Here is a 22,091-nt window from a genome sequence, read left to right as displayed (position 1 = left end):
TGGGGGACTGAGATGCCGGAACAGGGTGGGGACCAGGAATCCAGGCCAGCACTGCCCGGGTCAAATCCTGCTCTCTCTGCACGTGACCGGATGGGTCCTGGGGGCTCCTGTCCTGGTGAGCAGCTTCTAGCTGCTCACTCTCCCCAGGTCCCTACCGCTGCTATTTCTTGCTCCCGTTATCTCCTCTCTCCCATTCCCTTCCTTCCTCCGCACCCCAACCTCTCTCATCTTATCTTTCCCCTGAACAAGCAGGACTTTCAGAGCCAGATATCTCCAGGCCCAAAGCATCCGGAGGCCAGGATGGGAAGACTAGGTTCTTGGCTCAAACTTGGCCCCCAGTGTGGGGAGGGCTCTTGGCCTTGGCTGTGCTCAGCCCCTCAGTGAGGCAAGAGCCAATTCTCTGAAGGCCTGAAATGAAAGCAAAGCACCCTTGGGACCGGAGAGCAGTTTGATCCAGCTTTCTGGACTCTCTTGGGAGGTAAGGAGAGTCTGGCTTCAACCATAAAAGGGAAGTTGAATCTTCTGCCTCTTGCTAAGATGCTTTCCTGCTCAACTCCCATCTACTTTGCTGAAACTGGAAAGGACAGTTCTCTTTGTTGGGAGAGTGAGGAAGCGGAAGGGCCAGGCCCTCCACCCAGTCGGTGCCTATTTCCTGGCCTTGAATGGAAAGCCACGCCCCCTCTTCCCAATCTCCCAGCGCCCAGTGCTGGGTGCTCCCTTCCCGCTTTTGGTGTCATCATCACACTCCCTCCAGGGCCACGGAGCACGGGGGAGGGTCCTGGCCACAGTGTGGTCATTCACAGAAAGGAGACACAGGCTGGTGTGAGTTCCATGGAAGCCCTGGGACGTGATCTTTAATGGACGTTCCTGTCCCTGCCTCCCCACCCCGAGCCCCAGATGACATATTTACAGAATGCTGTTTGGAGCCAGTTCCAGGCCCACGTCAGTGTGCCTCCACCCTTCCCTGGGCGCCACCAAGGTGGGGGCTGCCAGGGTGGGGCAGGAGGATGCGGACAGCTGGGAGCCAGGTGGACTGGTCACAGGAAGTCTTGGGTTCTCCACACCCCAGCCCCACCCCATGTGCACGCGCACACAGATGTGCCTGTGTGTGCAGAGGTATTCACGCTTGTGCGGAGATGTGGATCCAAATGCTTGTGCCAGATGCATCGCCACTTGTGTGCATGTGTGTACCACAAGAGGATGCCTTAAGGTACCGCCGCAATAGTGCAAAACCCAGCCCTTAGCTTCCTGCCCCCACCTCAGCTTGTGTGGCTGGCTGGTGGGGCAGAACTGGCCAGAGGGGTACCCGACCCACCCCCTTGCTTGGGCAGTGCCAGCTGGAGCTCAGTATCCAGGACCCCAGTGCAGCTGCAACCAGCCACCTTAAAATGTGTCAGTGGGCCTCGGTCCCCAGTTTGCCCTGAGGGGTGGTACAGATAAACTGGGAGCCATTTCTTCCATGATTTCTCCTCACAGATGCCCCAGAGGAACTAAGACAGGCAGCTCAAAGACCCTGGGGGTGTTCAGAAACCCCTGGGGAGGCTTGGGGGTATCCCTGGGCAGAGGAGCTCCATTCATTTGTGGCTTTCATCCAGAAGGTAGCTTGATCCCCAGCTTGCCCCTGCCGGCTGGTTTTTAGCAGTCAAGGAGCCAGAGCTCCTATGTCCCAAGTGAAGGTCATGAGGAAAGGCCATGGGCAGGACTGTTTGTGGGGGGACTGAGGAATTCTGCCCAGCCTTGGCCTCAGGTTCGGCTGCAGTGGAGATCAGATCGGAGGACTAATGGGGAAAATGACTGTAAACTTACTACTCGGCCCTGGAATGGGGTTAAGGAGCAGAATGGGGTTAAGGAGCAGAATGGGCTTGACAGGGCCTTAAGGATGTTTCTGGAAGCTGAGGATCAAACGTTAAGACTTGCCTTTTCCTACTTCCTCTCGCACATCACAGGCAGAGCCCCTAACCCTCCAGGCACTGGGCCACCCCTGGCTTTCCGTCCTTGGGAGAGTGCTCCCCCAGGAGATCGCCTGGGACCTCCAGGCCATGCCAAGGGGCACCTAAACCCTGAGTCAGCCCCAGCATCACCCTTCTTGAAAGGGGGAAGGTGCCAGGTCATTTCAGGGACTATATATTCTAGGACCCTACCCTCTTCCCAAATACATGCGTCCTGGCAGGGACAGCAAGATGACTGTTTTGGAATTGAAGACAATCTGGGACGTGTGGTCGCCGTACCCATAACCTAGGCCTCGGGCACGGAACAGGCAGCTTTGGTTTGATTCAGCACTCGGACTTGTCTCCAAGCTCAGCAGGGCTGGGCAGAGGGGGTACGCAGGGTTGCCGGGCCCCTGCCTGGCTTGGGGACTTCCACGTTCAGTGAGAAGATGCCAGGTGTGACCACCCCTGCGGGGACGGCCAGAGTCACACCCCTTCGGGGAGGGCCAGAGGGATGGCCAGGCCTCAACTCCTTCAGTCCCCCCTGCAAATGTCAAAATATCCCCACAGCTGCCTGGCCCAAGCACCCCCAAAGTTACATTCATCAGTTGAGATTCAGTTTTTTTAAAAAAAGGAAAAAAATAAAAGGTTGATGTCAGCTCCCTCCCCCTAGGTCCCAGAGAGGTTAGACCCTCCCTGGTTCCAGTTGCCTGGTTTTGAGGTCCCAGCTGCCTGGTTTTGAGGCGGGGCCATCCCAGACCACGCCCATCGCTGGCTGCGTGCCCTCCCCCCGCCCAACTTGAGCTGTGGCAATCTGTGATGATGGAGGCTACATTCACAGAAGGAGAGTTGGTGTGCAAGGCCAAAGCCGCATGAGGTGGGGTGGGGGACCATGAGGGAAACGCCCTCCAGGCCTAGTCCACCCTGGTGGTGTGAGGGCAGGGCCACGACCCGGCCCCATGCCCCTGTGGGGCCAGGAGTTGAAGGGCTGGGCCCGGAAGATATTTGCATGGTGCCTCCCTCCTTGGCTGGGCGGGGGCAGCCTCCTGGTTCTGGGCAGAGATGGTGGGCGCCAGACTCGGAGGGAGGATGGGGTGGCACTTAGGCCCCTCCGGACCTGGAACGGAGAGGGGGCATCAGGGGAGGATATGAGGCAGGGCTCAAAGGGAGAGCACCCCCACCTCAGCCGGCCCCGGGAGGTCAGTGCTGGGCCCTGGAGGCAGCGAGTCACAGGCTGGCCAGGGAGGGGGTCTGGCGGGAGGTCAGACAGTGGTGACATGAAAGACAAAACGGATGGGACGCAGAGGTAGGCTCCCTTCCCTGGGGAGGAGTGGGGCGGGGGGCGCGCGCACAGCTACAGCTCCACGGGGCCAGAGGTGGGCTGACCATTGGAAGGGCAGGAGTTAAAGGACCAAGGGCTGAGGGGGTGAGTGGGCTGGAGAAGGGGGCACGGGGCACGTTGAGGACTCTCTTCCTGGAGCGGGGTTCTCCCACCCCGGGAGTGACAGCCGTGACCGCAAGGGTGGGGGAACAGGCCCCAGCTCCCCATCAACAGAATGCGAGGTGACGAATGAGATGGAGGAGACAAGGACAGCGGGAGGGAGAACGTGGCCGGCGTCACACTGCCCCCTGCTGGGTCGGGTCGTACCTTCCTCGGCGGATGTTTCTTCAGGAGCCAAAGCGAGGCGAGGCAGAGAAAGGAAAAGACTTCTGTGACCCTCCCCTTCTCCCAGGGAGGGGCCTCCGGCTCCCAGGAGACACCTTGCCCCAGAGATGCTAGACATTCCTTTGTCCCTAGATGCTAATGACAAGCCCAGGGATGTTTGTCTCAGGGTCAGAGGAAACAAAAGAAGGGGAGGTCCAGGAAAACCTACCGAAGTGGAGTCCTGCATTTGAGTCCTGACTGCAACTAACTCACCCCCTGACCCTGGGCCTCTGTCTGTCGTCTATACAGTGAGGGGTTACACCAGCTTGAGGGCCTCCAATATGGGTGCCACAGAACAGCCATTAGGGCCTGGGGACCGGGGACTCAGGCAGCCCCCGCTCAGCTCCGCTCTGTGGCCAAGCTGGGAAGCACTGAAGAACAGGGGGACCCAATCTTCTCATTTTTCAAAAGAAGCTGGAAATCTGGATTCTTAACATAAAATCCCTGGGTTTTAAAAGTCTGAGTAACTGATCTTTTTAAATGTAAAAACAGGACCCTGTGGGCTGGCTTGGCTTGTGATGTGTGAGCTCTGGTTTAGCTAACCTCTCAGGGAGGTCCCCTCAGCTCCAACCTCAGCCTGGGGTTCTGATAACCCTGGGGGATGCAGAGGGTGTAGGGGGCGTATTCATGTCTTACTTAAATCCCCAGCCCGTGCCGCCCAGGACGATGGCTGCAACCAGAACAGCCCCGGCGATGGAGCCTATGATGATGTTGGTGCCGCTGGGACCTGGGGAGGAGAGCAGGGTGGGGTTGGCGGGGGCAGGCATAGAGAACGGGAAAGACAGAGCCCCACCCTGGCCAGTTCCAGCCTCACCCTTATATCTCTCTGTCTCCCCCGTGGGCGGAGACGTGGGCAGGGGGTTGTGGATACTGCAGTCTTTGCCTGTCCAGTCTGGCTGGCAGATGCACTTCCCTTCGTTGCTGCAGACCTAGAGAAGGGGTGGGGCCAATACAGGTAAGCAGGGCCCAGTCCCCTCTTATAAGCCCCTCCCGTGATCCCTGGCCTCCAGACACCCACCCCGTGGTGGGAGCAGATCCGGCGCTCGCCACTGCCTGGGCAGGTGCTGAAGTTGAAGGCAGAGGCTGGCAGGCAGCGATGGTCCAGGCACAACATGTTGGGCCCGCAGGCTGTGCCATCCTCCACGTAGCTCAGGTCTGAGCCATCAGCCAACTGCACATGACCGCCCCTGGGGAGACGGCACAGCCAACCTCTGCCCTTGCCCTCCACCCCCCACACAGCTGCAACCTCCCCTTCCCCAGCCATGGTCCCAGCCACACCTGCAGTCCAGCTCCTTGCCCTGGTGGTAGAAAGTGACGCTGCTGATGTCTCCCCCTAGATCCCCCAGCCGAGGAGCTCCAGAGATGTTGACACAGAGGAGGAAGCCACACAGCACATCCCTGTTTGTGTGGAGACAGTGGGACCCAAGTCTGACTCAGACCCAACTACAGACCTCGTGTCTGCCCTCTCCCCATCCCCCGATTTTTCAGTCTCCCATTAGGACTCAACAGCCTGCCCCATCTCTGAAAAAACCCTGCCCAGCCCCAGAGCCCAAGCCCCCAAACTGGGATGGCCCAACCAGAAGCTTTGACAACTCACTGTTTATTGCACTGGACCCAGCCTGACCCCTTGCGCCCACAGTTGCCACGTTCTGTCCCCTCCACATTCAGCTTCTCATAGCAGAAGCGATCAGCAGCCGCTGTAGGGAGAAGAGGCCAGGGTCACCCTACCCACTCCAGAACCCACCTGGGACCTCAGGCCTGCTTCTCCAACAATGGCCTGACTCTAAGTCCAGCTGAGTCACTGAGATCCTGGGGAGCTGCATATCTTTTGTGGGGGTTTCAGCCAGAGCCTGCCCCCTCTCCAGCCTCTCAATTCCAGTCTTCCAGATGCCTTCTCCCATCTCCAACCAAAGACTCACCGTGGCCCCAAAGGGCCTGGCACTGCCGGTCCCGGGTTTTGCAGCGACCTCCGTAGCAGCGGCCCTAAGGGACAATCAGGAGACAAGAGACAGAGACACTGAGGACAAGACAGAGACCCAGGACAGGACTGAGCCAGAGACCCAGACGAGGCGGAGCCTCCATCCGTTCATACCTGTTCGTGATCGCAGTAGTAACCGTCCAGCTTGTGCAGGTTAGGTGGACACTGTGGAGAGAGGCACTGGACTGAATAGAGCTGCCCCAGGACTGGGAGCTATGTTCGGCTCCAGGGAAGAATAAAGGCCTGCCAGGTGGGGGCTCTGGCCCCAGGGTCCCTCCATGTCAAAGACAGAGCAGAGAACTCAGATCACATGGCTTAGCAGGTCCCAAAGCCTCTCCAGTCTCCATCAGTTTTCTGCACCTACTTCACAGGACTGAGAGTACTCGATGACTGGCATGCAATAAGGATTTAGGCATTAAATAATATTATTATCCACTGTTATCCCTAGTACACACCAGGCACCTAGCCAGACTATAAATACTGGTCGAATGATTGGAAGAGCAAAGCCAGGAGACATGAAAAACTCCTATCTCAGATGAGAAACAGCCTGATCAGCGGTGGCGACGCCAGCAGCCGAGAGGAAGGGTGGGGCGAGAGATAGTGGCCGCCTTGCTCGGGGGTCCGCAGGGCAGCCGGGACGGGCAGACCTGGCTCGAGTCCCCGGTGCAGGTCTCCGCGATGTCGCACTCGTTCACAGCCTCTCGACAGGACACACCCCGCGGCTCGTACTAGAGAAGGCATGCATTGCGGGGTTCAAGCAAGAACCACGCACTTCCGCGTCTTCCCACCTCCTCGGCCTCACCCTCTCCTCGGCTCCGCCCCGGACCTCTTCCTGCCCACTTGCACCGTCCCCAGGTCCGCTCACGGTTCCGCCCACCCCACCACTTATCATCAGGTGCTCCGTCCCACTCCCCGTAGCCCCGCCTTCAATAGAACGTAGAGTGCCGCACATTCCGCCCCTCTCCTTTCCCATTGGCGCTCTCTTCGCGTTCAGCCCCGCCGCCCCTACGGCCCCACCTCCCTAAGTCCCACCCTCTACTTGTTCTCTGCCCAGTACCTCCCGGTCCCGCCTCCTCCCCGCCCCTGCGGCGGGTACCACTCACCTTGCAGCGGCGACAGCAGAGACCGTCGCTACACATGGCGTCGTGAGTCAGAGTGCATTTCTTGCAACAGTTCCCTCCCGCGCGGCTGCACTCCTGAGGGACACAGAGAGAAGGAGCGCCCTGACCCTCCCCACCCAGACCCTCCCTCGCACCCACCCCCGCGTCCCCCACCTCCCACCTGGCGCCCGCACCCGTCTCGCACCTGCACCGAGCCGCAGTCGCACTCCTCCCCCGCCTCCACGAAGCCGTTCCCGCACTCAGGCGGGTCCAGGAGCTGCGGGGATGGGGTGTCGTGTCGCGAGTCTGGCCGGGACCCTGCCTAAGCCCCGCTCCCACGTTCCTCGCCCTGTGGCTGATATTATACCTTGAGGGGCTTGTTGAAGAGGCAGCTCCCGCCGCCCTCCTGAAGGAACTGGTTGTACTCGTCGATGCTGCAGCGCGAGAACTTGCGGGGCAGATAGAACCTGGGCAGGGGTGAGGGGACCGTGCTGCTGAGTGCCCGCCGGCGCACCCTCTCGCCCCTTCTCAAGATTGGGATGGGGTGCACCGGAGGACTCGGTCACTGTCTCGAGGAGGCTGAAAATCCTGTCCAGGCTGAAGTGCCTGGACACTGCACGAAAATCCTCCCGCTTGCCCATCAAAGGGCAGTGGGCGGGGAATGCCGCTCCAGTTGACTCCCCAAAACCTCAGGACTCCGAGAGAGTCCGAGGGAGGTTTTGTGAGCCGAGGAGCGGAGGGGCCTCCAAACGAGGCTTTGGCGGCGCCCAGTGGCGATTGTGCGCGTTGCAGCCTGGACAACTCGCGTCCGGCTAGGGAATGTATGTCTCCGTGTACAGTGTCCACAGACAACTGCGTTTCTTGGAATTCTGAGTGGTCCCGAGAGCGGGGTCTCTTGAGGCAGCCAGGTCTAGAATGTCACCCAGTGCTCACCCTGCGGCTCCCTTTGCCCAAGAACTCACCCAGTGTCCTCCATGATGCAACCCAGCCAGTTGTCCGGACATTTGCAGTCCCCTGCAAGTTGAGCCAGGTGAATGTAAGGGAGGGTGAAAGACGGTCCCCCTTGTGTGGACACCCTCTTCACTTCTAGAATGTGGGTCTGGGCTAGGGGTGGGGGTCTTCACTGATACCTGCCGAGCTCCGGTGTTTATTCCACATCATGCCCAGGTTCTGCCCCAGCGTCTGGGCCAAAGTCACCGCCATGGCCCCCATGTTGTCATACTTGGGGTGAAGAAGATCGAACCCAAAGATGTCTACATCCCTCCAAAAGGCACAATGTTCATGCCCTTCGCAGCCCCCTCCCTCCAACCCCCCACCACAGCCACAACCCCACCCAGCTTACCTCGTTCACGCCCCCTCCTCTAGACAGCGAGCAGATGCCCCCCACGTAGGCAGCCCCACTGCTGGTGCTCTGGAAAGTTCTGCCCCTGGAAGAGAGAGGGTTGCCTGGAGAACTGGCTAGCCTGTTCTCCCTCGTGGCTAACCTGGGCTGTGAGGGGAGACAGGTGAGCCCCCATACCAGAGCCCTCCATGGGGAGGGGATGAGCAGCGCCCTCCATGTCAGCCTGTGTGACTCAGGCAAGCCCCTTTCCCCTTTTGGGTTCATTTGCCCATGAGCCAAATGAAGGATTTCTAATAGGTCATCTCTAATTGCAAGGACCTTTTATCAGATTTTTCTCCTGTACCAGGGGATTGGGTCCCTGAGAAAGGGATGTTGGGACCATTTGAAAGGGGGAGCAGGGTGAAGGGGAGGTGATGGGCAGAGGAAGGTCACCAGGGTAGGGAAAAGGGGCCTCTGCCTAAGAGGCAGGGGAAGATGACCCACCACTGTTGCAAGGGCAGGTACAAGGGGATCCCAGTCCCCTTGCCCTGCAAGAGCACCTGGCCCAGAGCCATGTTCAGTAACTCTGTGATCTGCAATGACCAACAGAGGCTGGCAGGGTCCATGGAGTGGGGGACTCACGAGAAGAGGTGGGTGGCATCACTGGCCTCAGGCAGGCCCTCCCGCCTGTAGACCATGAGCCTGGCCAGGGTCTCCAGGAGGTCATCCTGCACCTGTATCTTGTCCCCATCTGCCCACGTTTCCATGGCAACCAGCACGATGCGGGTATTGAGCTGCTCCTTGTACATCTATGCCAGGAAGGGAGAAGATGAGGAGGGGGCTAGAGGTCAATCTGTCCATGCAGGAAGTGGGGGTCAGAGGCTGCCTATGTCGTCAAGCACTCACCCCAAGGACATGTGCATTAGTGTGGGGCGTGGGAGGAGAGGGGAGGGCAGGGAGGGCTGCTCACCACATCTGCCAGGTTCACCACGGACTTGGCAAAGTTGCTGGTGAGGACCACCGACTGCCGCATCTGCCCGAACTGGGAGAGAAGAGAGTGCGCAGAGGGCCAGGCTGCTCCCAGTCCCTCTTCCCAAAGTCACCGCCCCCCCACCTGGGAACGTACCAGCTGGTGGTCATTGATCACAATCAGCTCCACATACTTGGTCTCACTGTGCACTGTAGGGTGGCCCCGGCGGACCTAGGGCGTGGGTGGGCACTTGGAATCAGTTCCCTCCACATCTGGTCAAGCCACGGACAGACTCGAGAGGGGCTGGGCTCCAGCCAGGAACAGTACCAGCTCCCCACTGGTGGGGATCCCATCCAGCCTTGGTATGAGGCAGGCAGCCTCGGTTTGCCCAGGGCGGGGATGTGTGTAGACATTAGCCTTAGGGAGTTGGTGGGGGGCTTCCTCCCAGGGATGTTCTCTGACCTCCAACTGCATCAGTCAGAGCCCTCCTTTGCCCCAGCTACAGATGGGGGTGTCCTGTCTGGACCACTGCCCGAGGTCTCTGCAGTGGGAGGTCTGTACGGGCCCCCGTACCTGCCTTTTCCTTCTCAGCCTCGGCCTGTTTGGAGGAGCAGGATGGTCTGGGGCAGCAAACAGGCAGCCTGGAGGGAGGGTGCCGGTGAGGGGGGCACAGCCGGCCCCCTCCCTAGCCCCGCTTTCCCTCCCTTACCTGGCTCCCTGCATCCGAAGGGGGCTGGGAGGAGAGGGGTCCGGTAAATGAGGTGGGGAAGGGGTCCCTGCAATGAGGGGAAATGAGTTCTTGGGGGGGCTGGCCAGGTCTGCTCTGAGCCCCATTATGTGGGGACATCTCCAGCCCTTCCCCTCACCCCACCCCAGGGTGACCCAGCACTGGCCAGAGCTCCCATGTCAAATCTGGTCTCCCAGATGCTCAGATTCCAGGGTCAAGACCTGGGGGTGCCCTGAGAGATAGGGGCAAAGGACACTGGAGCCTGGTGGGAGGTTACTTGGAGGACAGAGGGGACATTGGAGATAGGGGGCACAGGAGGAGGGAACCAGAGCTGGGGTCACTGCAGAGGGCAGTGAGGCTGAGGTTACCAAGGTGGAGGGGGGTGAGGGGGGAGGAGGCAGCCGCAGCCACTGAGATGACAGCCACTGGGATGAGTGTGGGGGGGCTCACCTGGGCATTTTCCCGAGGCCCGGCCATCTCTCGGGGCTCCACGATGTAGGTGAAGTTCCCGTCAGAGAAGACCCCACTGCAGTGAGAGAAACGCAGCTCCCCACCATCCCCACCCGTCCCCAGGCCTGGAGGCTCCTCCCACCACCCAGCCCCTCCCCACACTCACTGCAGCCCCTGGCAGGTGGAGAGGGCAGCAAAGGAGTGGGGGTTCCCTCGGAGCTTCCCCTGGTAGTAGCAGTGGTCTCCAGCACCCTAGAGGAGCAGAGAGCGTGATGTACGTGACCCCTTCCCAGCATGAAGGCAGGAGGATGCGTGAGGGCTACTGAAGCTGCCCCATGTGTTGTGCAGGTGGCTGGAAATCTGGGGACCTGGAGCCCGGCTCTGCTCTGGCTGTGCTCCTAATTGGCTGTTTCACCCTGGGCAAGTTCCTAGCCCTCTCTGAGCCTCCCTTACCTCATCTACAACATGAGGACCCTGGAGCACATCAGTGCCTCTTAACCATGAACTGGGGCTGGTACAGGGGTCACAGACTTCTTTGAGAAGACTAAATGACATTCACATAGCACCTACTGTGTGCCAGGCAGTGTTCTAAGTGCTTACCATGGATCCGCTTGCTTAATCAGATGAGAGCTATGGGCTCACCCCCAACACACACACCATTTCACACATAGTGTGTTCACAGATGCCTCAGCCTCCGTGGACCAACCCTGGTCACGTGGTCTGCAGCTGAGGAACTGAGCAGCGCGTTTCCTCCTGGCCCGGCTCACGGGTCAGAGGGGACTGACACCCCCTCGCCTCTGCTTCCTGCAGAATTACTTGTGCTCCAGTTACTGAACAAGCTGGAGGGGAAGGGCCGAGGCTATTTATAGACACTCATTCATCTTTGCTCACACCCCTGGGCCTTCGGGCCTGGGACCCTGGGGTCCCAGGGAGCCAGGAATTCCTGGGGCCTTGGTGCTGAACAAGATTCTGGCCATGGAACATTGGGGGGTCTTGAAATGTCTCCAGGCTGGCAGATAGGCTGGCTGGGGGTCTGTCCCCTGGAGTTGGGCAAGGGGAGCTCAGAGCTCCACACCATTTGACAGGCCGCCCGGACTCTGATCCTGGAGGGGCCAGGCCAATCCTCAGTGCAGAGTATACCCCCAAGCCCACCTCCACCGACCACCTTACCCGTCATTCCACCTCCCTGGCCCCTTCCAAAGGCACTCACAGTGCTGTGCTGGGTCGGCCCCTCCCGGCTGAAGTGGCGCTCCACGTATTGTGAAGAGAGAAGGTGACTGGAACAGACGGAGTGGGCAGGAGGAAGGAGGGGGTTAAGGTGGGGCTGGGTCCTCCTTGGGACCCAACCCCGCTCAGATCCAGGCCCCCTGCCCCAGCCCAGCCCCCAGCCCAGGCATGCCTTGCCCACCCGCGGAGGGCTCAGCCCCTGGACTCCAGGCCACACTCACTGGTTCAACTCCAGATCCAGAGTGAAGTTGGAGTTGAAGGCTGGGATGACGAAGCTCACCTGGGCCAGATGGACAGGCTGGGGGAAAGGAGGGAAGGCAGAAGGGGAGTCGACCTGGGGAGGCCTGGAGGCAGGAACTGGGGGGCCAGGGAAACCAGGGTACAGGCAGCAGCCCTGGGGAGGGGATGGCCCAGCCCCAGCAGCTGTGGGGACCACTGATTTGGAGGAAGATGCTTTCCTCCAAGCTCATCTTCCTCCAAGACCCTGTCCTTTCCTGAGGTGGAGGGACAGGCGTGGGCATCCTTAGGCACTGACCTCCCTGCTCTCTGGGTGCCAGCCCATGCTCTCTGGTGTAGGTGCCTCCCTGGGGCCAGTCTACAGGAGCAGCAGGGAAGGACCAAGGCAGCTTAGCCTGCCCACTGCCTCACACCAGACCCTCCCTGCTGTTGGCAGGGCCACCCCCACGTGGACTAAAGGGAGGCCCCTAGAAGTATCATGGGAAAGAGGCAAACAGGAGATGGGGTGCAGTGTGACCCCCAGGCCCCACTGAAGCAGGTCTCTCACTTCCTCCCTATGTCCCCCTCCCTACATTGGCCCCAGCCTCAATTTATGGAGGAGGCCTTGTACGCTCCAGACAGGGTTAGAATTGATCGAAGGGCCCCTGGAAGCTCGAGTGATGGGCAAATACCAGTCTGTCAGGAGGAAAGAACTTGGCTCCTCTACCCTCAAGTCCATTGCCCTCTGCCTCGCCCAAAGCAGTTCATCTTTAATATTTCAATCCCATGGTTAATTTTTAAACACGGAAGTTTTCTCGATAAATTTTTCAGAGGGGCCTTTGCAGTGGGGCTGGGCAGCTCCAGGTTGTCATGGCAACGTACCAGGCCTGAGCAAGATGGCTGCCCTCCCAGGCCTGGGTGCCCAGCTACTGTGGGGGCGGGGGCGGGGGCAGGGGCAGTGCTCCAGAGCTGAAGCTAGTGAGCCTGGAAGGAAAGCGACCCTGAGATAAGAAGGGGCAGGAGAGTCTGGGCTGAGTGGGAGTCGGCCTTCTCAGCTCCCATGCCCACTGCAAGCCTTAGGTCTTACAAGAAATCTGGAAGCAGGAGAAGGGCCTACCCGAGGCTGGAGCCTTCTCACACCCATCCATTCAAGAAGGCTAAAATCCAGATCCCCAGATGAGGGGCCCACCACCAAGCTGTACAGATGTGAGGAAGTTTGTTGGCTGTCGTTTTTTGTGGGGGGAGTAGGTTACAAGAAGGAGGGGAGCCCCAATGTCATAAAAGCGAGGCGGCTTCCTGGTCAACTGCCTAGACTTCTCTTCATGAGCCCTTAGTATGTGCCAGGCACTGTTCTAAATACTTCACGTGTGCATGCTCAGTCGTTAAGTCCTGTCCAACTCTTTGCAGCCCCATAGACTGTAGCCCACCAGTCTCCTGTTCATGGAATTTTCCAGGCAAGAACACTGGAGTGGGTCGTCATTTCCTCCTCCAAGGGATCTCCCCAACCCAGGGATCAAACCTGTGCCCCCTGCATCTCCTGGATTAGCAGATGGATTCTTTACCCCTTCACCACCTGGGAAGCCTAAACTACTTAAAGTATCATCATATTCGATCTTCTCAACAAACAACCCAATGAAATAGATGCTACTGTTATCCTCATCTGACACATGGGGAAACTGAGGCACAGAGAGGCTAACTAACTTGCCCATGGCCATAAGACTAAGAAGTGGTAGAGCTGGGATTCAAGCCTCAGGAATCAGCTTCTGGGGCCTTTTTACCTGGAAGGTGAGGTAAGGTGGAAGTGGCCCAGTGTCCATGAGAGGCCCTGGGAATCAGGGTGAGAGTGCAGAAGGGCCAGAGCCTGGGTCGGCACCCCTCTGAGTCCCAAGGACACGGACTCACCCCATCCCAGGTTAACTGACGCTCCAAGCCTCATCCTGAGCCCCTAGAGCATCGATTAGACTTGAAATAGAAAGTCAAGGACAAGGAGTCACTGCTTCCTTCTCCCCACCTTGGCCTGGATCATCTCTGCTTTCCCCCTGCAGCTGGGCCCCGACCAGCTCTGTCCCCAGTACCCTACCTCCTTGGTCTGGCCCATCCCTGCCCTCCCTCTCCCCTTGGGGGACTTAGACTCTCTCTGCCTTCCCCACCCATCCCTGTCTGGACCACCTCTTTTCTCTCCTGCCCTTAGGTCTGTTTCTACTCATTTATTCTGGCCCAGGGACAAGCCTTTGTTCCTGCCTCTATGCTGGCCACCCAGGCGAGCAACCTGTCCAGGCCCCTTGCCTTGATTTCACTCTCGGAAGCTGGTGGCCTCAGGGATAATCCAGCAACTTCTCTGAGTTCAGACTTTTTCCTCTGAAAATGGTAAGAGGAGCCTAGATGCAAGCCTGTGAGGTTGGCTTGTGTGGCAGAGGCTGTCTGGGCTCAGAGGATTCTGGAAGGGGCGACCCTGGTGCTTGCAGAATCTCCCCCACTAAGGAAGTCGGTGAGCTAACCCACCAGGCTCCCCGCTCTCTGTGAGGACCAAGCTGACCACCCCCTGTGGAGAAAGCCAGATCAGTGAGGGAGCAGACCCCAGGTCCCCTCTGTCCCCAGCCCTTCTGCAGCCTGCCGAGGCCTTGGCCCCCTCCCTACCTGGCAGGGCCTAATGGGACTGGGCGCCTCCCCAGCAGCTTGTGTCTGTGTCCTAGCAGGACACAGGGCTCAGACCAGGAGGGGACCTAGGGCAGTGCAGGGGCTGCTGTTGGGGCTGGGAGGCAGGCCCAGGAGAAAGGGGATGGAAAGTGCATAGCTGTGCAGGTCTGCCTGACCTGGCCCGATGTGGGGGACACGATGGGGACACCCCTTGTTTGCAGGAAGGGAAAGATCAGGCAAACCCACCTCAGTCCCCAGGACCTCTGTACCCCAGGTGACTGGAAGGGGGCTTCAGCTGGCACCAGAGTCCTAACCGCCCTCCCACCCCCACAAGATTTCAGCTCATGTTCTATTAACCCAATTGCTCCTAGCGTGGCTGGGCTCCTGCCCCAGCCCGGCCCGGCCCTGACCTCTCCTGTGATCCCTCAGTCCCTCCCTTGGGAGCCCCTAGTGTCCCTGACTGCCATCCTCCCCTGCACCCAGCTGCTGGTGACAGCCGACCGGGCCTCCACCCCATGCCCTGAGCTTGCCTCTTGCTCCTTGGCCACTGGCTCCCACGTGCTCAGGTTCATTTGATCTCAACCCGCCCAGGCCGTCTGGTGCTCATTTTATAAGTGCCAGGGAGGGATACTTGGAGGTGACTGGCCCAGGGCCACACTGGGGAGGCGCTGGGTCAAGGCTCGCCCTCCGGCTGGCGTTCCTGTTGCTCACGGGCGCTGTGACCACCCGGCTGCGGTGACCTTGCCCACCCCAAGGTTTCCCTGTCGCCAGCTGGTCCACTCTCCAGGCATCTGCTTGCCCACCACCAGATAGGATGCAGAGGTCAGGAGGTAAAGACCCTGCTGGAGTTCTAGAATGATAATACAGGTGCCAGGGCTCCTCTCTACACCTACGGGGAGGTGTAGAGTCTTGGGGAGGAGTCTTGGAGAGTCCCGGGGGGGAGGAGGTTAAAGGCCTTTCTGGTTCCCGAATGCCCCAAAATTCGAACATCCAGGCACTACTCCTCACACAGCAACCTGAACCCCTCCCTCTGAACCTCCATCTCTTCCAGGACCTTCTCTTCCTCATCCTTGTCTGTGACCACAAGCCTCCACCCACCCACCCGACAGGGCTCTGAAGTGGAGTGAAAGTGGCTCAGTCGTGTTTGACTCTTTGTGACCCCATGGACTATTCAGTCCATGGAATTCTCCAGGCCAGAATACTGGAGTGGGTAGCCTTTCCCTTCTCCAGGGGATCTTCCCAACCCCGGGATTGAACCCAGGTCTCCCGCATTGCAGGCAGATTCTTTACCAGCTGAGCCACAAGGGAAGCCCAAGAATACTGGAGTGGGTAGCCTATCCCTTGCCCAGTGGATCTTCCTGACAGGGCTCTGGCTCCCCTCTATTCCTGGACCCTCGGGCACACTGATTTCTTTGGTCACTGATTCAACTTTTCACAGGGGTGGTGTGTAGGCCCCTGGGGCTCCAGCTGCACCCGCCCTTTTTCCTGCCCAGGAGCCCCTACACTTATGTTGTAGGAAAGGCATCAGAAAGAATAAGTGAGCTGCTTACCCCCTCTGAGGCTCAGTCTCCCCACTGGTAAAATGATGTTGTCATGAGGACTAAAGGAAAGCCCTCTTTAACATGTTATTCTCACAAAGGTTGTGCTTAGTTGCTCAGTCATGTCCGACTCTTTGCGACTCCATGAACTGCAGCCCTCCAGGCTCCTCTGTCCATGGGATTCTCCAGGCAAGAATACTGGAGTAAGTAGCTGTTCCCTTCTCCAGAGGATCTTCCCAGTCCAGGGATAGAACCCAGGTCTCCCGCATTACAGGTGGATTCTTTACTGTCTGAGCCATCTCACAAGGGTTAGTAATAATAAATGAAGAAAGAAGTGTAAATGTTCCAGCGGAACTGAGCTTTGACGAGTTGGATAAACCATGTGGGCTGGTGGTGGCAGATGGGGAGGAGCCAGAGAGGCAGGAGCCTCGACCTGGGAGAAATCCCCCTCGCCGTTCCCTGCCCTGGTCCCTCAAGATGCAATGAGGCTCCACTTTTCAGCAGGACCATGGGAGTCCCGGGGAGTAAGCACAGTTGGGACAATTTCTGATAAGGGAATTTGACCTAAATGCTTAAAGACAGAGTCACTTCCTTACAGGGTCATTAGTCTCTCTGGGGACAGAGTCTGGGCAGCTGGGTCCCTCTAGGCAATCAGGAGGGGTGCTTAGGCGAGGCCAAGTCCACAGGCTAGTCTGGCTAGAGAGGACTCAAGACGCCTGCCATGTTGCCCCCCCCTCCCCCCGCCCCCGCCGCTGCTGCAAACCTGCCCGGAGTCTGACAGGTAACCCTAAACGCCCTAGCTCCTGTTTCTGGCACCCAGCGCTCCTGCCACAGGCCCAGGAGGGAGGGCAGGCCTGACAGATGCTGAACATCTGCTCTTGCCGGATCCCAGGCAGGACACCTGACGCCCATCATCTCCTCTAATCCTCCCAGCAGTCTGGCAAAGTAGGGACCACTGTTACCCCATCTCATGGGTGGGGAAGTTAGGGTTCAGAAGGCTTGCCCAGGTCACTCAGTCAGAAGCAGGGGAGCCAGGACTCACAGAAGCTGTCCTGCCTCAAGCCACAGGCGTAGCCTTTCAAAGGGAAACTGAGCTTCCTGAATGTATTCTCTCTGCCCAACCTCAAGGCAGGGCTGGTTCATGGCCCTCCCTGGAGCAAGCTGGACTCAGTGCAGATCCTAGCCCTGGCTTCCAGCCACCAGCCTCCTCCAGGAACCCCCTCCTGCCTCTGACCCCAGGGCAGAGCTGTGACCTTGGCCACAGAAACCACAGCACAGCCTTGGCTCAGGGCAGGTTCTAGGGCTCCAGGCACAGATCCTGTGGCTCCCTGCCCGTGACTGCCGTCTTGCAAGGGCAGGGGAACTAAGGCTTGCCTAATTGCCCCCCAACCCTCTGCAGCAAGACAGCATGAACACTGCGGCACACACCCTTGGTCAAGGGCTTCCAGGTGGCAACTGATGGTCAGGACAGCCCTCATAGGAGCTCAACCCAGTGACTGAGGTCCCCTCCTCCAGCTGACTCACAGCCCTGGGACCCTTCACCCCTCTGTTCAGTAACCCACATCCTGCCCTCCATTTTATTCTGAAGGAGGCTGGGTTTTTCCAGGGGGAGGCACAGCCCACATAGCAGCTTGATCCCTTCAGAACACAAACAGCCTCCGATTCATTCAGCCCACTGACCCAGGTACCCCTGTGCAGTGAACAACCAGCTCGACTATACACTGTGGCCCAGCTTCACTCTTCCACCTCACTCCCAGCTGCAGCCTCCCGCTGATCACAGTTTCTGCACTTCCAGAAGCTCCCCCACCTCTTGGCCCTAGGCCCAGCCTGCTTGCAAACCGGACAGAAGTGAGGTGTTGAAGAGAGCTGTGGCAAAGAAGGCAGAGGCCCCTGGCCCCCTCTTTGCTGTACCCCTGAGCGAGAGGCCAGCATGCACTGGCTAAGAGGGCTGCCCTGAAAATCAATCTGGACATGCTACTTTAGTGCTGTGTGACCTGGAGTACTTCACCTCTCTGTGCCTATTTCCTCATCTGTGAAATGGGAATAATAATATCCTCACCTCCTGGAACTGAGTTGAGGATGTCATAAATTAATAAGACACAAAGGCAGAACAGTGTCTATCCCACCAAGGGCCCAGTAAATTTAAGCTTTAATTCCCCCTGCTTCTAATTCCTTCCTGGCCAGCTTCCCTCTCCCTGGTCCCCGCTCACAAAAGTCAGGAGTCTTTCCCCATCACCACCTCCTGGCAGTGGGTGGGTCTGAGATGAATGTTCTCATCATCTTGATTTGAGGGATCCAGAAGCTAGGGATCAGAAAGGTGCGGTGGCCAGCCCAAGACTGGAGCAGGTGAGCACCCCAGATGCCCCTATCCCACCCTGCCAGCCAGCATGTGTCCCCCAACTCACCATGTGACCCATAGCAGATGGAGACCTTGCTGCCGCCCCAACAACTTGCTTGGCTTGAGGTCCCAAATGGGTGTAAGAACTTTGGACAAAACCACACAGTGGCGGGGGTTAGGGGGCTCTTCCTTTGGGTCACTGGGCTCAGGGCTGCGCAGGCTCCACCAAGAGCCCCTGAGATTCTGAGGCCAAAAGTGCTCCAGGGAGAAATGCCCAGCAGGAGTGGGAGGCATTCCAGTGAGGAGGGAATATTCCAGACATCTCATCTTGTCTCCCTTGATCCTCCTCCACCTTGTGCTGGGTAGGGTTGGAAAGTGCTGCCTGTGCCTAAATCCAGAGAGTGCCGAACGGCACCATGGGAAGAGCCCTGGTCTTGGAGAAAATCACTCCACTGATAAAGGTCTCATTGGGACTTCCCTGGTGTCCAGTGGCCAAGACTCTGTGCTCCTAAAGCTCTGGGTTCAATCCCTGGTCAGGGAACTGGATCCCACATGCCGACTCTAAGAGTTCTCATGCTGCAACTAAGACCTGGTGTAGCCAGATCTATGTATCGATATATAGATATATCGATATATAGATATATTTAAAGATCTCATTGACTTTGGGCAAGTTACTTAACATCTCTGAACCCGTTTGCGCATCTACAAAATGGGTAAACAAAAGTTACCTGCCGGCCTTACAGAGCTGTGAGAAGTCCACCTCGGTGGAAACAAATACACACAAGGCAGGACAATGAGTCAGTCTCTTGGGGAGGCTGAGGTGAGGTCCAAGAGAAGGGAGAGAGATCCCCACTGGAGGTGACTGTGACCCACAGATCCACAGAACCCTCCACTCCTGCCCTCCAGACACCCTGTTTGTCTTATTCAGACTTGGCCACCCACACATGCCAGCCATTTACCCAGCAGAGCAACACCCAAAGAGATCCCCCATCCTCTGTGTATCCCATCCGGTTTAGTCGCACCCATCCTGGCCTCCCCTGCGTCACAGGCACCACCATACCTCAGAATCCTGCCTGGGACTCTGTCTGCAGGGAGCACTCAGCTGAAGGAGCACCCGCTTTTCATTCCTCCCTGGCCCCCCAGCTTTCCCTCATCTCTGTCCTCTGATCCCACTGTGGCGACAGCCCCTCCTACAATCTGGACATCCCCTAGGATACCAATCAGGAGAACCAGAAGCCTGCAACAGAAGTCAGCTCCCAGCCATGGTTCACAGGCAGGGAGGCACCAGGGGAGAAAGTCGAACTGAGGACAAAACCCAGCCAGGATGACCCCATCCCTGGCCCTGGGACCATCCCTACTGCCCATCTACCACCTGCCAGGGAGCCTGGGCAGCCTCTATCCCCTTACCCTCCCTTCTAGCCCACCTTCCTCTCCCCCTCCCCTCTGCCCCTCTCCCAGGCCTCCCTGCTCAGGACCATTAAACACCCCCTCCCCTGCTCTCTCAGGCACTGCCCTGAGTGATGGTCCATCTATTATGCATGCTGCCTTCCTGCTACATTCCATTTCCTGACTAGCTCCCCCTGCACCCCCACAGCCCCCTCCACCCCCTCTAAGGGCTTTTAACCAAGTACATTAGGCAGGGCCAGATGCCAGTCTGACAGATGTCCATAATGCTAGCCTCCGTTTCCCTCCTTCCTCTCTCTGCCCAGCTCGATTCACCTCCCACCACTCCCAGCTGCCAAAACTTCCCAGACCTTGGTGGTACCCTTCCTCTGAGTCTCTCTACGCCTCCTGTTTCTGCCAGGCCTCACCATCCCGCCCTCGCCGCCCCCGTTGGCCTGGCTAACTTTCAGCTTCGAGCTCCTGGAGAGCCGAGGCGTGCTGAATGAATATTCCATCTGGGTGATTATTATTCACATGATATTAATTAATTATTAATTGCAATTAATCTCCTTCATTTCTAACCTTCCTCAGGGAGGCAGGAGGGGCCTGGCAGCTGAAAGGGACAGGGGGTGAGGAGTTGGCATTTGTGAGTGAGCCTGGGGCCTCGAACCTTTTCCCAAGGCCCCACCCACAGCAAGAAAGGGGAGGAGAACAGCGGTTCTCTCAGTGCACAGGGGGAAACTGAGGCAGAAGCAAGCACTAAGTTGGTCCCTCCAAAAGCCCATTGAGTGGCTGTGGCAGAAACGCAGGAGCCCTAACCCCTGACTTGGTTCTTAGCTGCTTCCTCCTGCCTCTCACTGCCCTCCCCAAGCTCCATGTGGTGTAGGATCGCTTATTTGGACAGGAGAGGGGGCTGGTGGAAGGCTGACCAAGGCTGGACTGAGCCCTGGGCCTTCTGGGTCCTCTGAAGGCAGGGAATCCCCACCCTGATGGGAGGGGGCCTGGAGAGGGGCAGGCAGGTGCTCCCACTAGGGGGTTCCAGCACCCTCTGGGTAGCCCATTGCACGGAAGGGGAGGCGCCCAAGCCCAGGCTGCCCCGTGGTCGCCCCTGGGCTCTAAGGCCTGCTTCAGCCCCCTGGCCTCACCGTCCCCCCCACTCACCGGGCCACCCGGAGGCTCCTGGCGGACCCTGGTATCCAACTGCTGCTTTCGGACCTCTCCCCCGGAGCTCTCCCCCACCAGACGGCTGGGCTCTGTGACCTCCGGGGCTTCCGGGCCCCCCAAGTGTGGAGAGACCCTCCAGCGCAGAGCTCCAGCAGGACCCCCGGTCCCCACGCCTGGGGAGAGAAGGCCATGGCTGCAGACGGATGCCCACCGGTGGGGCAAGAGACCAGGGCACGGGGTGGGTACGGCACGCCCCTCCCCCACTCTGCTGAGGCCCTTGGAGCCCGGGGGTGGGGGCGTTCTGGGTGGGAGGACCTGCTGCCCTGCAGAAGGGGAGAGGGGCCAGGAGCTGCTGCACTCCAGCCCGGCCGTCACGACTGCCCCCCCAACCCCATCTCCCCGCAAAGCCGCAGAGACCTGCAGACTCCACGGCCGGCGACAGGGGGCTGGCCGCGGTGGGGGCCAGATGGGGACAGGTGGGTGCCTGCACCCTCCCTCCTCCCCTGCCCCCCGCCCCCCGCGCTCTGGACCGGCTGTCACCCCGAGCACTGCAGAAAAGGTGGCTGCAGCAGAAACTGCCGCAAAACCCGGGGCGGGGGCAGGGAGGGGGCGCCGGGGCCGGGCCGGGCGGGGGTCACTCACCGGGCGAGGGGAGCAGCGGCAGCAGCAGCAGCAGCAGCGCCGCGAACGCCCAGCGCCGCAGCCGCCTCATGGCTCGCTCATAATCCTCGGGGTCCGGGGGCTGCGGCGGCGCGCGGCGCGGGCGGGCGGGAGGAGCGGAGCGCGGGCAGGCGCGGGCTGCGGGCGGCGCGGGCGGGGGCGCCGGGCGGCCGGGCGAGGGGCGCGGGCCGGCGGCAGGCGGCGGGGAGGGCGCCCGGCTCAGCGCGCTCCGGCCGCGGCCATCCCGGCGGGGCGGCGGGCCGGGTTAAGAGCCGAGCGGCGAGCACGTGAGCCGAGGGCCCGCCCCCGCCCCCCGCGGACCCCCCCAGCCGGGCAGGGCCGGGGCCGCCGCGGCGCGAGGACAAAAGAGGCGCCGCCCGCCCGGGACCGGCCTTCCCGCCCCTCCTCGGCCCCCTCGGCAGGTGCAGGGCGCGGCGCGCCGGTGTCCACCTCGCGGTCCCCTCCTCAGCCGCCCTCGCTTGGGGAGCTGCGAGGACCCGTCGGTTCGTAGAGGGCGGGAGGCGGGGTACAGAGGGACCCCCGGGCTCTGAGCCGGAGATGGCCCTACAGGAGCAGATCCAGGCTGCCGTGCCTCGGTGCTCCCCGCTCCGGCTTCAAACCCAGGAGGGGGCTTCCTTGGAACCAGCCCCAAGCGCCGCTCCCCGAAGGCTGGGGAGCCAGGGGCAGCAGTGAGGGGCAGAGCTCTTGTGGCCCACAGCCGCCTCGGGCCTTTGCGATCTCCCGCGGCC

The 22,091-nt window shown here is 59.7% G+C and overlaps 1 protein-coding gene across 5 annotated transcripts; it reads right to left on the bottom strand.

Annotated features, from left to right (window-relative positions):
- Positions 1 to 823: 823 nt before the first annotated feature.
- ADAM11 (ADAM metallopeptidase domain 11) lies at positions 824 to 21,412 on the bottom strand. 5 transcript variants are annotated; one of them, XM_042256091.2, is made up of 27 exons: positions 21,325 to 21,412; positions 20,680 to 20,855; positions 11,628 to 11,704; positions 11,390 to 11,456; positions 10,346 to 10,431; positions 10,180 to 10,255; positions 9,712 to 9,778; positions 9,576 to 9,643; positions 9,159 to 9,233; positions 9,003 to 9,074; positions 8,675 to 8,841; positions 8,054 to 8,138; positions 7,842 to 7,932; positions 7,674 to 7,725; positions 7,079 to 7,178; positions 6,917 to 6,988; positions 6,715 to 6,807; positions 6,259 to 6,339; positions 5,726 to 5,776; positions 5,553 to 5,616; positions 5,231 to 5,330; positions 4,912 to 5,031; positions 4,652 to 4,820; positions 4,448 to 4,562; positions 4,270 to 4,360; positions 3,577 to 3,594; positions 824 to 3,045 (listed from the first exon to the last, which is right to left on the bottom strand). In XM_042256091.2, exons 1-27 carry the CDS (start codon positions 21,392 to 21,394, stop codon positions 3,030 to 3,032), a joined length of 2,319 nt encoding a protein of 772 aa, XP_042112025.1. In that variant the 5' UTR covers positions 21,395 to 21,412; the 3' UTR covers positions 824 to 3,029. The 5 variants fall into 5 exon arrangements, 4 of the variants coding, with proteins under 4 accessions (XP_042112025.1, XP_042112024.1, XP_042112026.1 ...); XR_006061236.2 differs by lacking the exon at positions 4,652 to 4,820; XM_042256090.2 differs by having other exon boundaries at positions 824 to 3,594.
- Between the last annotated feature and the right edge of the window lie 679 nt (positions 21,413 to 22,091).

Source organism: Ovis aries, chromosome 11, assembly GCF_016772045.2.
Source record: "Ovis aries strain OAR_USU_Benz2616 breed Rambouillet chromosome 11, ARS-UI_Ramb_v3.0, whole genome shotgun sequence".
Lineage (NCBI taxonomy): Eukaryota > Metazoa > Chordata > Mammalia > Artiodactyla > Bovidae > Ovis > Ovis aries.
Note: the sequence above shows the minus strand (reverse complement) of the source record. Positions and strands in the feature narration are given on the sequence as shown.